The sequence below is a fragment of the Manduca sexta genome, chromosome 6 (genome assembly GCF_014839805.1).
Source record: "Manduca sexta isolate Smith_Timp_Sample1 chromosome 6, JHU_Msex_v1.0, whole genome shotgun sequence".
NCBI classification, from domain to species: domain Eukaryota; kingdom Metazoa; phylum Arthropoda; class Insecta; order Lepidoptera; family Sphingidae; genus Manduca; species Manduca sexta.
Genome location: NC_051120.1, coordinates 4,248,800 through 4,265,150, shown reverse-complemented (window position 1 = coordinate 4,265,150; position 16,351 = coordinate 4,248,800). Strand labels below are relative to the sequence as shown.

Genomic DNA, 16,351 nt, shown 5'->3' with positions numbered 1-16,351 from the left:
GCTGTTTGATAGTATACGTACCTACATCATAAAACATATAGCTGAATTTTAGTTGAACAATTTATTATTAACATTAATTTTATTCGTCGTAATCTGTGTAGAAGTAACAATAGTGTCCTCGTTTAGAAAGAAAAAAAAAGTTTTATTTCTCATATATTTTCTCTACTGGGACTCTACACGAAAACGCTATGGGTGGAAACATTGGATGCTTAGTAACATAAAGTAGATAGTTAATTATGTGACCCGGCAGCACACAAAGCGATCCGAATTGGATACTGCTTGCTATATCATCTTGAGACTAATTTCAACCTAAACCAGTATTTTCTATTCTATGTAGATAGAGTACATATAGACAATCAATTCTATAATAAATATAAGAAACCAATATTAATGTTTTCTTATGTTTAGGCGAAAGTTAAACATTTATAAAACTAGTTTTCGGAGTCTATCGTGGTTTTTATTAAATTTTAATTTTCTTTCGAGTTTTCGTAGTCTTATATAAAACACCGATTTTTCCATGAGTCGATTCGACTAATCATTATGAGTAATATACCTTTTATACACCAAATACCTAATAAATAAATAACATCCCCTTGTTAAAACTAAAATGCAACGTCCACGACGGGATAAATTTAATAAGCCACCCCTAAAATGGTGACCACTAAATGAGGACTCTTCATGACGATCGATTTGATACAAAATAAAGACTCGGCGACAATCACACCGAAGTGTAACATGAAGGCTGCCATCAGAAAAGAATGACGGCGTGTTGCGAAGCTTGTCACCAACGCCTGAAGATCACTACTGCACTGTCAAGAGTGGTACCGACAAAGAAGAAGTAACACGATAATTTGTTTAACTATTCCCTGGCTCTTATTACAAGGTCCTATGTTATTTTTTATGTTGGATAAATTTGAGTTAAAAGTTTCATGTTCATCATGATTCTCCCTTTATACTATTAGAATTATGTGATAGTGATATACATAATTGAATTTGTGCAATCAATATAACATAAGAACCTTGTCATAATAAGCCAGCAAAGTTTACCTGAATTCGGCATGGTAATAATGAAAATATTTTACCTTGTAAAATATTTTCGTTATTACCATGTGAGTGAAGCCGAATTCGACATTTAAATGATGAAAATATTAATTACTAAAAATCTGAAATATTTTTAATATTTTTGAATAGAGTAGGTATTATTCCACAAATTATAATAATATACAAAATGTAACTGAATTCCGTATATAAATGTAAAAACCCTTTTCAAATAAAAGGAATACCTACTTTTAACATCATTCAACGCAACAAAAGGATAAGTTACTTTATTTTATTTTTAATCGGTATTTCCGTGAAGTTCGTTCATTTAAATTTTAGATTGTACGAAATAAAATTAATTAAAATGAGTAATAATAAATTTAACTTGAAGGTCTTTGTGTCTTATTTACATGTTATACCAATACCGACATAGTTAACAATATACTCAATCTAAAGAATAGGTATCTTATATTACCTAGACTTTACGCATAAATACTATACCTACATCTATTAGAACTGTACATACATAAACATTTCTTCGAAGAATTTGCCATAATCTCATATTAGTAACAATAAATTTTATTAATTGGTATTGTATACATTCACTTTGTGCTTTACGCCAAATAATTCGAAAAATAAAACACAAAATAAAAATATCCTATTGGCTTGATATAAAATAGAATAACTTTATACAATTCGCATCGGTGTAACAAAACTATAGCTAAAAGGCGAATATCTTGGTATATTTAGCGCTGGGAAAGCAATAATTCGCTAGTATTTGTCCAGTGCGGCTTGTTCGTACAGTGCTAACATTTGCCGGGTCCGAGGGTGTTTTCACAACCGCCAAATTAAATAAAACTCACGCCTTATGAGGGCAAAGTTGCACCGTTCAAGATTGTTTAGTTTTTTTTATAAATAAGTAGGTATGGAAAAAGGACTTATGACTGGTATAAATAAAAGCGAAATAGGAATTAAAATTTACAATAATAATAGTATCAGCCCTATACTATATAGAGTCCCACGGCTGGGCCCTGGTCTCTTCTACTTTTAAGACGGATTAGGGCTTATTCCACGGCGCTGGCCTAATGTCAATTGGTGGACTTCACACACCCTCACAATTTCTATAGAGAACTTCTCTGGTATGTAAATTTCCTCGCGACGTTTTCCTTCACCGTTAAAGCAGCCGATAATTCACAAAGAAATTACAAATTAAATAAATTATTAAAAATTGTTTCTTAGGTTTAATTTATTAGGCTTAAAATGATAAGTGATATTGTCTGTGATCTCTCCGATACAGCACGACCTGTCCGATATAGTGATAGGCTCGCCCCCTACCACATCATAATATTGTCATCATGTCCTACACTTGTCATCCTGATAGGAAAAAGAATAAAGCATAGCACAAATAAAACCAACAGGATATAAAAGTATGATGAAAACTATCTGAAAATCCATGTAAAAGATATTTAGAAAAGTTCATAAAAGATATGAAATCCTTTTACCTATTCATAAATACTGTCATTAAAAACAATAAGCTTAGGATGGCATAGGTTCGGAATTCGAGGGAATATTTTGAGGGGGGGGGGGGGGTTATGGAAAAATTTGTCAGACTGTACTACAAAGGGACTTAAGAGAATTTAGCAGACTTGCCCTTAAAAATAACAAGTAAGAGTCGTTGATTGCGAACCCCCAGGGGCAGCCCTTGACCGGAACTTTTGGCCCTTAATGAAGAATTACCGCCCTTTGTACCACCCTATCGACATCTATCGGGTTATTGGACGGGTTTTGATTAATGTATTTGTAAAATAGTCTTTCTAGTGATAGGTGGTAATGTTTAATTTTATTTGTATGGTGGGTACCTGCTGAATTTAGTTTTGACGCTCTTATAAATTTTTGAGACGAATGGTGTGTAGAGTCAAATTTTTAGGCGGCCTTCGTGTTACTGGAATTTTAAGTAACGGTGATGAAAAAAAAATAAAAAAAAACGTTTAACGTAACGTAAAAAAAACATTAAAAACCTATTTTATATAAAAAAAAAACACAAGCAATATATAACAAAACTTAAAATCTATGAACGTTGCATTTTCCGTTAAAGCCCGAATCACAACTAAAAACGCCGGAAAATTCATTGCAACCGTGCAATAATGAATTGTAAATGGTCAATTACACGGGCGGGCAACCCTTCAACGGTCGCGGGCCGCGTTGACCCCGGCCGATCGATGCCGAATAAAAATAGCTGCAAAATCCCGGAAACTATCCCGGATTCTGGACACGTACTGTCAATATAGAATGGCGATGATTGTGATGCAGGGGGACTGGCGGGTATTGATTGATAAATAAACGTAAATGTAGTTTTATTTTGGTTTTTGTTGCAAAAATATAGTAGGTAATCGTGGGCACGATTTAGAAATGATGCTATAATAAATATCGAATAAAGCATGACATAAAACTGCTTTAACAATTTAAAAAAAAACACGACAATACACAAAAAAATACATACACATTTTCGAATATACTCTCATACATAGTATTTTAACCTTGAAAATTAGTCATACTAATTTTCTTTTTTTTTAATCACCCACCTTTTTTATGCATTTCAAACATTAGTCATCGTTCAAACACTACTTACGATCAAACCGCAAACAGTCACCGATGACGATTTTGAAATAGATACAGTACGCAATATGGTGTATTGTTTGAAGAATCCAATTGTCTTATAAATTCAATGAAAAATTTATTTTATTCAGACGTATTATAGTTTAAAACGGTTGGTGACCACCATTTTAAAAAGTGAACAAGGGTCATCACTAACTTAATTTATCCCAGAAGATGACGTTTAGTACATGCCCGGGGTTCTTTAGATTCATTACTGGCCTATCATCTAAGACATGACAATACTATAATGCAATAATCAAAACTTTGATAAGGTTATGCATTTTAATAATTAAAAAACACAAATTAAGTCTTACTTATAAAAAATTCGCAAAGCTATGCTTAATTAAAATACAAATTTACTCGATCAGCTGTAAGTCAAAACCCGCCATCTTGCCTCTTAAGGTTTAAACTAGAAAACCGGTGATGTTTTTGACAGCTATTTAAGCAATTCTTAACCACCTCTTAACGCTAAAACAAGTTTATAAGTAAGACAGATAGTGTTATTAATTAAACCCAATCGTCAAAGTTAACAATTAAACTATAATCCATCTAAAACAATACGTTCTATTTTTCAATTACGTGTTAATTACATAAAAATTATGAGTAAATTGAGACCGAATACCCCATTACCATATAAATGGGAGAAAAGAAAGTGTTGGCAGTATTTAATACGTCCGACCATTTCATTATAGCCGGGATTAGTGAAAGGGTTAGCTTATTGAGCCGAAGGATTTCCGGGGTATAAGAGACCGGACTACTTTCTTTTGGGGTTAAAGGTATTAAGCTGAGATCGTATTGAGACGAAGTTAACAAAGGTGAATTATATAAGGATACATTTGATCTGCAATTGTGTACTTAATATATCATATAGTTATTGTATACGCAGTTGATATAACTTTAAGCAAACTTATTCGAACCTAGACGACAGTAGCTTAGTTAGAACGGTCTGTCGAGACGAAAGTCCTCAGGTTCAAAATCCAAGACACACCGGCTGTTCGAAAGTTATATGTGTTGTTTACCAATTATCGCTCGCTTTAATGGTGAAGGAAAATATTGTGAGGAAACCTAACATGCCTAAAAAATGTATATCAGACGAAGGTATGTGAAGTCTGTCAATCAGCATTAGACCAACGTGGACTCAGGCCTCTCAGTAATAAAAAAGAAATCCACTTATATATTGTAACGTTTGCTTTTCTATTTCAATTCCTAGTCAGCAAAATTTCTGTTACGTTTCTTAAATACTCAGAATCCTGTAACATTCAAGGTTTTATGGTGATAACTGGTCACTTATCATCGCCTCCTATCTACTGGTTTGCTTGCTTTCTGATACACCTATTAATGTTCTAGACAAGCATCAAATAACGTGCTGTACAGACAACGGCTCAGCTTTGAATCAGTATCATACAAGGCTGGTATTATATATTCTAAACATCTCATATTAGTAAGTTCTCATCCCCTTTTGCAGTCGGGTAAAAACCAAAAACTAACACCCGTCCAATATATCCCGTGTCGGGCCGTCCACTCTTTTCCCTTTATTTATTGTTATTTTTCTATTTCGCCGGCAGATGTTCGTGGGATGATTTACGGACCGGGCCGTATTAAGAAACGTGCGTGAATTACATGTCTGGTTGTTTGTTTTTGTATAGAAAATGTATAAGAATCTGGTGTTTAGATGTTTACACTAAAAGCTGCTTTTAGTTATTATGAAGGCAACTCAGTACAAAATAAATGCTGATGTTGTACGGTAAATAAAGCGTAGTGGGGTCTAGATAGAACGACGATTGATAAGAGATAATAACCGCCAGTTGATACAATTATGCCGGCCGTTTGAACCGTACTTTTGTTATTTATGAGTGGTGGGAAACGTTTAAACACCTGATGGTGAGTGATCATGGCCCATAATGGGACCATTGTCATTTCTGACAATATTAATAAAGGTAGAAATTAATAGGCATTAGGGTGTGGTTGATTTTACACCCTTCAGAAACCCGGCCACTGCACCTTCCTTCTAAGAGTTGAAGATACAATCTCGGTCAAGTCCATTCATAATATTAATAAAACTGGTTTCTATGGTCATTATTAGAGTAATGGTTTCTCGCTACCTTTACGGAGGTCGTTCTTCTACGTTGAGAACCTACAAAATAATATAACATGTCGCGCATCGTTTAAAAAAAGTAACAAAAAAGAAAGAAATTAATAAATAAAATTTCGTTTTTAAATTATTTATATTTGTTTATGACTGATTGTTATGTATGAAATATATAATAAGATTATAGAAATAAAGTTTCGAAACTAGATAACAAACCATAAACCTAAACAATACTAAATCAAAAGCAAGAACCATAATTTTAACAGACACAAATCAAAACACGTGCGGTGGGCGCGAAAGCCGATGCCCTTATGCCATAAATCAACCGTGCTGCCACCAAGCGGCAATATGGGGAACGAAACATGTGTTTACACAGAAGTTAATTTGTCGAATTTATCAGCCTTGTCTCTGCTATTGAGAAATATTGCGTTGCTTTTGTTTCGTTGTTTATTGTGTTTATCATTTGTAGGTGTTTTTATTTGTAAAGGTATGTTTGATTCGTTTTCGTATTTTTAATACTTTATCGACGATATTTTACGGTGTCATCAATAAGTATTCGATAAGGCCGGCATAAATGTATCAACTGGCCAGGAATATGCAATGAAGTCTACCCCAAAAAGTAAAAAAAAAAAACAATAAACGAGGATGCTCAAAAAACCACTTCCAATGAAGTAAGTCTCTACATCAAAAAGTAAAAAAGTTTATCAATAAATAAGGATGCTCAAAATTCCACTTCCTCTTCCTTAAACTTCATAACATCTATAGTATCTTTGGCAGTACTCTTGGACAATGACGATTACCGAATCACTTACCATCATCGCCTATCTACCTACCTCTTCCAAACGATTTATAAATGTCATCGAAAGTTCTCGAACATTTCGTTTCAACACTGATTACAACGCGCTGACATGCCTAATTGGTTCGACCCTCCCACTGTCCACCATCAATTAACTCATTACTCGGCATGACAACTTGACAAGTTGAACCTGTGGCTGTAGTTAATAGAGTTCAGATTGCAATAACATATTACTCAGCCTGAATACCTACTACATTATTTAAAGTATATGCCAAGTATTAATAGTGTTGTGATGCAGCTGTAGTCAATATCAAAATATACAGTCCTTAAATAAATTTAACTGATTATTCATAATCAGATGTATCATAATAACATATTTGTTTTATGGAAATCCGCGTGATGTCATTAGGTTTATTTCTGGCCTTCTGTGACAGTCTTGTACCTTGTATTGTAATAGTATATAATATAGTTGTGCTTTAAGAAACGAAGTAGGTTATGAACACTAACAACTAACATAGTGAATGAATCACTCGTAGCCGAATTTCGGGCACAGCGGTCAATCTTAACGGCGATCAGTAACGCAAGAGATATTATAGTGCACAAGTGTGTGCGCAATACACAGGTGCACTCTCTGTTCCTTCACTCTCATAGTTCGGTGAGACGGCAATCCGACATGACCGGAGAGAGATCAGGCGCAGGACCAACAGCTTTACGCGTTACATTATATTTGAGTAATAACAGATGAAAATTTAATTAATAAGCGGTGATACCCCAGTTGGGTGTGGAACGGACTACCGAGACGTATGTCCGCAGGTTCAAAACCTAACGGCACACATCTCTATTCCAAAATTATGTGTGTATTCTCTGTTAATTATCGCTTGCTTTAACGGTGAAAGAAAACATCATGAGTAATTCTCTATAGCAATTTTTAGAGTGCGTGAAGTCTACCAATCCCCACTAGACCAGCGTGGTGGACTAATGCCTAATCGTTCTCAGTAGTAGAGGCTCGTGTCAGCAGTGGAACAGTATATAATACAGGGCTGACCTAATTATTATATTTACATTAATTAATAATAACTTCATAGTTCCTTCCACAGTGTGGAAACTAATAAACACCGTTGAACATTATGCAATCTCAAGACGCACAGTGGTTACGCCAATTAAACGGTACAGACAAAATTGTCAAACGAACCCCGGCGCAAATTTGAATAAACCAAGTCACGTTCGTCAAATAAGCAGTACTAACAAGCGGTATATCGCTTGCACTGATTGTTAATTGATTAGATTAAAAATTTTGTCCCAATTCACCGCGTATTGTTACACTGGGGTCCGGTCCCTAACGAATTAATTAAATATTTTTAATAGCGCCGGTGTCTTTTACAATTTTCATGTTGACATTCGCATTGTGTGGTAATCTTGTTTTGTTGGATTTGCATAATATACTATTGTACGTAAATTATTTATGTTCTTGTCGACGAAGATGCTTTATAATCAATTTGTGTGTGAGTAATAGATGTTATATTTATCAGATCGATAACATTACACTTCAGTCCTTTAAGTCTTTAAACGTACAAGTTCTTATTGCATTTGTCAGAATTTGTCGTATCCAAAACAAATGCCATGATATTTATATGAAAAGTTTGCAAGACACGAGACACATATCAAACAGCTTTTTATGAATAACTCGAGTTACTTTCGTATGTTCCCCTCAGTACCTTTATTGCAGCGTGCTATTTCCCTCTCTAAACATTTTGTAAGACAATTTTGACATCCCTAAACGCCCATGTTTTATTGGCTCGAATATATTTTTATTTGAATACATTTGCTAGTTTCCGTGCGCGGTTTTTCTTACATTGAGAGTTGGACATATTGTGTTTTGTGAATTTGGATCTCTTATGAGATACCTACTACATATTTTTGTTATATGTGCATTTTATAACTGAACATGTAAATTGTAAGTGGTATCTGTAACATACTATGTTTTTTGTTGGAAATAAATAACTAAAAATAAAATAATAAAGTTATGGAACCAAAAAGTCGTAAGGTTTGAATCGTTAGAACAAAATTAGGGAAACATGTTCCATTTCAATATTAAAACTCCCAAAATTACGTAGACAAAACTAATCATAATGTATTTCTACTATTCTAAAGTCTACAGAGCCCTCTTGATAATCAAATCATAACCTCTAAATTTTGTCCAATTACATGGACTATCGCACAAAGCAACGCCGTGCACTGTACAAACTTTAACTACGTATGCAGCGAAGGAGAGCCAGTTTGAAAATTGAGTTAAAATGACAGTGGCATACAGTGATTCGCCCGGTGGTCGCATTAAGCGCATTAGGGGCCAAAATTGGATTTGCTGTGGGGCGTTTTATTGGTACACTTGTTACGAATTTAAGACCACTGTGCGTGTGTGTTAAAAAACCTTTTTGTCAAAGTCTGTTGAAGAATGTGGGGACGCGTGTGGGAGAATTAGCATAATTTTTATTAGATAGAGAAATGTTTTTTATCGTTGAAAGTTTAGGGAAATATCTTTAGTATATAATTTCATAAAGAACTATATGTGAGTTACTAACTAGCTTTATTAGTATTTTTTCATGTAGTTTATGAGAAACAAAATATGAAAGTTTTTTTTTTAATACATGACTATATCCAACTACCGATACATAAATAAAAATAAGAGAAAATATCAAACACTGTATTTATTAATACTCCCAAAATAAACTAAAAATTCTTATTGAACATAGACCCACACTTAAAATACGGTAAACAAAAATACAAAAATACCGTTGACAAAATCACACGCGCAATGGCTCTGTAAATATTGGTTCGCGGCCAAAAAAAGTGAATAGGTGATATTTATTTGACGTATAGCGCTGAATCAGTGTCCCTAAGGCGCATTTATTTGTGTGCACGCCTCGCTTGCCAATATGTGTGATTTACCCCACTTTTTGTCCGCAAAAAACGGTACTGCAACACTGTGCGTCAAATTGTTTTTGGCAACTGTTGTTAAATAACTGTTTTGGAAATAAAAAAGTTTGGGTATTTACATTTGACAAAATATATTTTAATACGGGTTAGATATTTTGTATGCGAGAGCTTTTTTTTTGTTATGAGCGCTTTATTTCTGCATCAAACAGAGCGTAGACAATATTGTGTTGCAAATTAAAGGACTTAGTAATGAGTCTAACATTTGCTAGGCAAGATACTTTAAAAATACGAGACGATTTCGAAGTTGTAACAGGCTGCCCCTACTTCCTTCACTTATATCATAAACAAATGAAATCAAACCAAGCAATTTAATAATCCCATAAAATAGTTTATAATTTTTATACGTTTTTTGTTTAATATTTAACAGCCAAATGAGATAAAACCAGAAGAATCATGAATTGGAAAAGGGCTCCTGAAAATGTTATTATACTTGTCATGAGCTAAAAGCAAGCTGACAGTTAAATTTTCTGAGATTGTGGTATTATTTTGTAGCCAATCCATCAATAGTTTATATAAATTACAACTTTACAATATCGAAATAATAGTATAATAATGTTATTTTGCCGACCGTAGAATTGTTTTGCCATCAGTACTAGGGGGCGCTAACGCGGTTACCAACGACAATGACTTGACGAAGGCAAATCTGATTTGTGTACCCTCCAAAGTTATTTTAAACCAACCCGCTTTGCATAGGGCGGTTGAAATTTGTAGTAAAATATTTGGTTTTAATGCTGTTCCATATTTAAATAATATACTTAAAAAAATGTGTAATATGTATGCAAAAGATTATATGTTCTAATGATACATTATATTATAATCATGTGTGAATTTCGTATTATTTTCGAGTTGCTATTTTCTTAAATGTTATGTGTTTATTTTAATCTAAATTGAATTGAGACACGGAAGAAAAAAGGAACAGCCTATAACAAAAAATTTTTTTTTTTTACCAATATGAATATATTTTTCTAATTAAAATTTATAGATGACGTTGGTCTACCAACCGAAATCATATCTCATAAAAAATCATGTACCAACCTTTCAACGCCTTGCTGGAGGGGGGAGGGTCCCGGCTCCACGGCGGGTCGCCATGACCCGAAAAGTCTCGGAGTTTGAGGTAGCTTATCGTCAGCCTTATGATCGACGCTTTGTCCAGCTGGCTTGTGATGGCGGCCGGCAACGGTAACATCTTCGCCAGCTCGTAGAACTCGTAGTTCTCCTTCCCTCGTCTGGATCGAGCCGCGTCTCTACTCTTCTCTTTCCGCAGCTCTAGGATGCTGTAAAGAGATTTTAGGTTAGGTTGGGTTTGGATTTCATATTTTCTTTCATCTTTTTCGGTCAATTATTTCCTATCTTTCTATTTGATTTATTATTTCCACACTTCCTGAGGTTCATCGTTCAGTGTTATACTGCTACTAATTTTAGCTTAGGAGTTGTAGTGTTTAAACTGTGGAGACGGGAAAGCCTCTTACAATTGGTATTGATAGTGAGTGCAATGTTTCCTCATTTAGAGGTATTGATACCGTGGGCTAAGAAACGTGGACCTTTTAGATGGTTTTTCAGATGAACAATATATATTAGTTTTTTGACAACTAAACTTATCGGCATTCGCCGTAATGTATGCCGATTAGACCAAAAACTAAGTTAATTTAGGTTAACACGTAGTTGAGATAATTTCAATACATTATACATACTTGTGTAATACAACAAAGTAAGTAAACGTAGATTATGTTTAAATTTGTCAGCTATAGCCGAGCTAAACTATTAACTTAGTTCTTGATCCGTAACTGGCATGAAATTTGTGCTCGAAATAACCAAAATCAAGCCGTTTTTGCACTACTTGATACTTCCGTCTCTCTACATAACCATCTCGAGTATAAGGGTATAAGATTATGCATTATTATCAGCGTATTATTGTTATATTGTAATGATATACAACTTCGATAATGAGTGTGAAAAACTCTGTTTATGCACGCAGCGGTAGGAATTAGCTTTTTATATTTATAGCGTTCAACACATAATTACAATACTTTGTAATTGCAATTACCGGCGCTATAATTCCAAGTTTTTTCTATATTAGCATATTAATTATTGTATAGTTATGTTGTTTTTAGTATCTGTTATTAACATTACGATCTAAATAACAACAATAAAACTAATTACAGTAATTGCGAAGTACTATAGAAGTTTCTTATGCTTTCGGTTATTTTATGCTTATTTCAATTGTAATTGTAAAGAAATATGGTCAAATCGTTCCCTTACATACTTATTGAATCTAATTTATAAATACTTCCATATTAAAAATACTAACATGTTAAAAATGAGTATTTACTGAAATTGTTAATTATTCTTCTTCTACTGCCAGTTCCATCGGAACAAAATACTCATGACGTTTTTACAATATAGATTTAATACAGTTTATTACCACCAGGGCGGCGCCACGGGATAGACAAATTGACACTCATATATACACTCACGCATTTTATCCCCGAAGGAGTACCAGGGACCCATGATGTGTTAGAGGGCGAGCATACTACCATATCAGATACAAATTCCAGGCTGATACTGAGTAGAAAAACCCAATATAATTTTCCCAACCCGAGGATCGAACCCGAGACCTTTGCTATACAGTCGTATCGTAATATAACTACACCAAGGCAGTCAATTGAAAGTATAATGAATATGGTTATAATCATGAATCATGGTCTCCCAAGGATATTTTGTAATCTTAAATTGTCCTCATTTATCTTCTCATTACCACTCGCTTCTACTCACGGCTTAAAACACCGGGTTAGAATACCCGCTTTATATTTTTCCTGGACAAAATGGATCATATATTTTAAGTTAAACCTCTAGCAATACATCGGTGAATACTGCATTCAATTCCATGGAATAGTTTTTGCATGATGCGAGAACAAACATATAGAGATACAAAAAATCTTGACGCTGTTATTTTGGCTTTTATTGCTCTAATATATATTCCCATATTAGTTCTTTAACGTCTATGATGTACAGACATCGGTCTGTAACAATTTTATTATATATAAATTGCATAGAATAGTTATAGCAGTGATTACCATCTTTATACTAACTGCCACATATTTATAGAGTATCGAAATTTATTCCAAAAAATACTATGTATATAAAAAGCTGAAATCTCGTTATGCAAGTAGGTGTGCGCACTGACGGCCACACCCACCGGCGCGGGCGGGACCTGCGATATTTACATTTTAAACGGATCTCAAGGTGTTTTTGTCTGTTTAAGTTAAATTAGTAAACTTTGTATTGGAAGTTGGGCTTGTGGAGTTAAACCTACGATGTGAATATCTATATTTCAGTAATAAAGTCTATGTCAATAGATATTCAAAAAGTATACATATAACAAATCAACAAGCCGGCATAACTGTGTCGACTGTCGAAGGGTAATCGGAATGGGTTTGTGAAGTTGTCACGAGACTACGATGTTAATGTCTAAATTTTAGTAATAAAGTGTCAATGGTTAATCAAAATGTATGCACATATAACAAATCAACAGGCCGGCATAATTGTGTCGACAGTCGAGGGGTAATCTCTTGCCAGTCGATGTTTTATTGGACCCCACTTACCGTCAGGTGCAGTGAGTTCACTTTGCCATGCACATTTAAAAAAAACAATGGAAAACGTGTTCCGTACTCACACTAACACATTCTAAATATTGCTGTCATGTAGTAGAGACGTATTTGTATCAACAAAACAGCTAGTATCTGTCATTTATATAGAGAATGCAATCGTCCTAATTGGGACAGTTTTGAGTCTTCAGTATGCGGCTTCTAAAAGTATATCTGTTAATAAATAATATCATTGGACTATGATCTATTTTGTGGCTTAAATTTCTACACAAATTATCATTCAATTGTAAAAATTTTGCGATGTTTCAAACCTTATATACAGAGATGATTTTGGGATGTAAAATCGGATTTACTTTCGAATGAAATATAAGTATTATTTTAATTCTTATTAACCACTGTGATACAAGAGAGTAAAACAGCGGCCGCCGCACCATGAACTGTTGTAACAATTTTTAGATCAAATTATCGCGATTATTATTATCTATTCCAATTAATGCAATAATAATTACATGTTAGCATAAAAGGACATATATCGTCAACAATAACGGCTCGGACATTAAGGCCAGAGGTGCTAAACATTAGGTCGTGCCGTGTAAACTCAGTCGTGACGTGAACTTTACGATTGGACGAGATTACGTGCCGCGTTGGGGTATTTCACAAGATATAATAGCCGGTCTACAGACGGGTGAATAATAAAAAATCTAGACTTGCTTATGGTACACGATACTAGTAGAAATAAAAACAAGTAATCAGTATAATGATTTCTTATGTTAGAAATTGAAATAAAATTATTTTTCCAGATTCTCAAAGACCGGCTGCCAGACTTCAATACACTGAGCTCATTCTGCGTAGATTGGACCATCAAGAGTTAAAAAAAAAAATTGTATTAATGTAAAATGTAGATAATATTATAATTATATTATAAAATCCGAAAATTGTTTAATTTCAACAAGTTTTCAGGCCGGCACAATTGTGTCAACTGGCAAGAGGTATTTAAAATTACTCGCTCACATCAGCATATAGCCAATATTATATAGTACAGTGCATCAAGTCTTGAGAGGTATGTAACTATTGCCTAATAAATCTAGAAAAATAATAATATTTAGACAATGAAAGCAGAGTAACTCTGAATGAGAGTGCAAAGACGGGCTTTCAACATTTTTTAAAAGAAAATTACATAAATGCTACTTTATTTATCACATAGGCGGACATAGTATTATAAGTCAAAACAATTCATAAAAATATTAATTACAGTTGTCACTACGGATATTTTTATTTAAAATAAAATTGATAATGACAGCACAAAGTAACCGAAAAAAGTATTTCAAAAGAATAAGGCTAAACGAGGATTTTTTTAAAATATCAAACAGATTTTAAAAAAATCAGATATCAAACATGAAAAAACACCATGTTGAAGCGACAAAAAAGCCAGACTCTAAAAATAATGTGAACATTAAGTCCTTACGGGCAGATATCCAGGGGTGCTAAACATTTGGAGCTGCGTCATCGGTTCCGCGATGTAAACTTTACGAGCGGCTTGTCCCGTGAGTACTGGCACCTGAGTAAACCGTTGTTAAGCTTTACGGCTTTTTTAAAGCACCGGCTTTTATGTATTTGGATACAACATTGTCACATCACTTTGAGATTTCTAGTATTTAAAAAAAAAGAACAAATATTACCAAAACAGTATACAAGTTATCAAAATTTAAGGAGTACAAAAAAAACAGATGTTACATCTTTTTCCCGAAGACGTAGGCAGAAGTGCATCCAGGACATTCATCTTTGCCTTGTTTGTTTAATTCCATAATTTGAAAGAGAGCAAGCTTATCACCATATCGAGTACAAATTACAAGGATTTCAAGAATATTGTTAATAAAAATATGCATAACATTAGTCATAGGTTGATGATGATCCCTCTCATTTCTTTTTTACAATATAGTTTTTTTATTCACGGTCATGGAAAATTGACCTCATTACACCTGATGTTCACACTGGTGAACCTACAGCTGATGGTAAGTGAAATTGAATCCAATAAAATGTCGACTGACGAGAGATGCCTCGACACTCGACACATAATGTCGACTGACGAAAGATAATTACCCCTCGACAGTCGACACAATTTTGTTACAAACAGATATACACAGGCATCCCAGAACGCCACCCACGTGAGCCACTATGGCGGATTATAACTTGTGTATTAATTCTGTAGTCCTTCACATAAACAAAACAATTCATCTTTTGAATACAACTACAGTCTTTAAATCGACTTTTCATTATCAACTTCTGACCCCATCAACTTAAACTGACCCCTACACTTAATCCTTTAAACATTTAAAAGAAACTCAGATATCACGAAACTACAACCAAGGGACTAATAACATTTAAAATATAAAGAAAATCCCAATATCCTTTATCAGATTTCAGATAAATTTAAGTATAAAACAAGTCTATTTCACTTGATTTAACGTTGGGGTCCGTGGTCAGTTAAATAAGTTTAAATAGGGGTCCGGCTTGTGTTTTTTGAACGGTCAATAAGGGTTCGGAGGTTGAGCGATATTAGTTTTAGAATTGTATTTTCATATGCCATCTTTAATGCTACTGAATTTAATATTTTTTTCATATATTTATGACCATTTGAATCTTAATTACTGTTTAATAGGTATTTGAGGGTTGAGCGATGTTAGTTTTAGAATTATATTGTCATATGTCGCCTTAATGCTACTAGTTGAGTATAATATTTTTTCACATATTTATGACCAATTGAATCTTAATTCTAATCCTTATATTATAAAACAAAATCCCCTGCCACGTCTGTCTGTCTAAACGCGATAAACTCATAAACTTTTGAACAGATTTTGATGAAATTTAGTATACAGATACTTTGAGACCCTGGAAAGGATATAGGCTATTTTTTCTCAGAAAAATATACAGCGGGACTTTTATACTGGGACAAACGTCTCAAAACTATGTAATAATAGTTATACCATAGCAACATAGTTTTTATGCTTACTAACACTATGGACTATAACAATTGGTGTAAAATAAATAAATTATTATTATATCATATTGCGCAGAAGGAGATGAACCAGTTGTAAAGAGAGGTCACAAGTTCGATTTTGTAATCTAATTTATTTTAAATACTCTCGTATAAAGTATGAGATTACCAGTTGCAAT

At 33.8% G+C, this 16,351-nt stretch overlaps 1 protein-coding gene across 1 annotated transcript in view; it reads right to left on the bottom strand.

The window, feature by feature from the left end:
* Nucleotides 1–16,351, bottom strand: part of LOC115444445 (protein trachealess) — a 69,353-nt gene that overhangs the window by 35,868 nt on the left and 17,134 nt on the right. Inside the window, exon 2 of the mRNA XM_030170224.2 lies at nt 10,608–10,846. Within this exon, the coding sequence (XP_030026084.1) occupies nt 10,608–10,846 (239 nt within the window). The remainder of the gene's footprint in view (nt 1–10,607; nt 10,847–16,351) is intronic.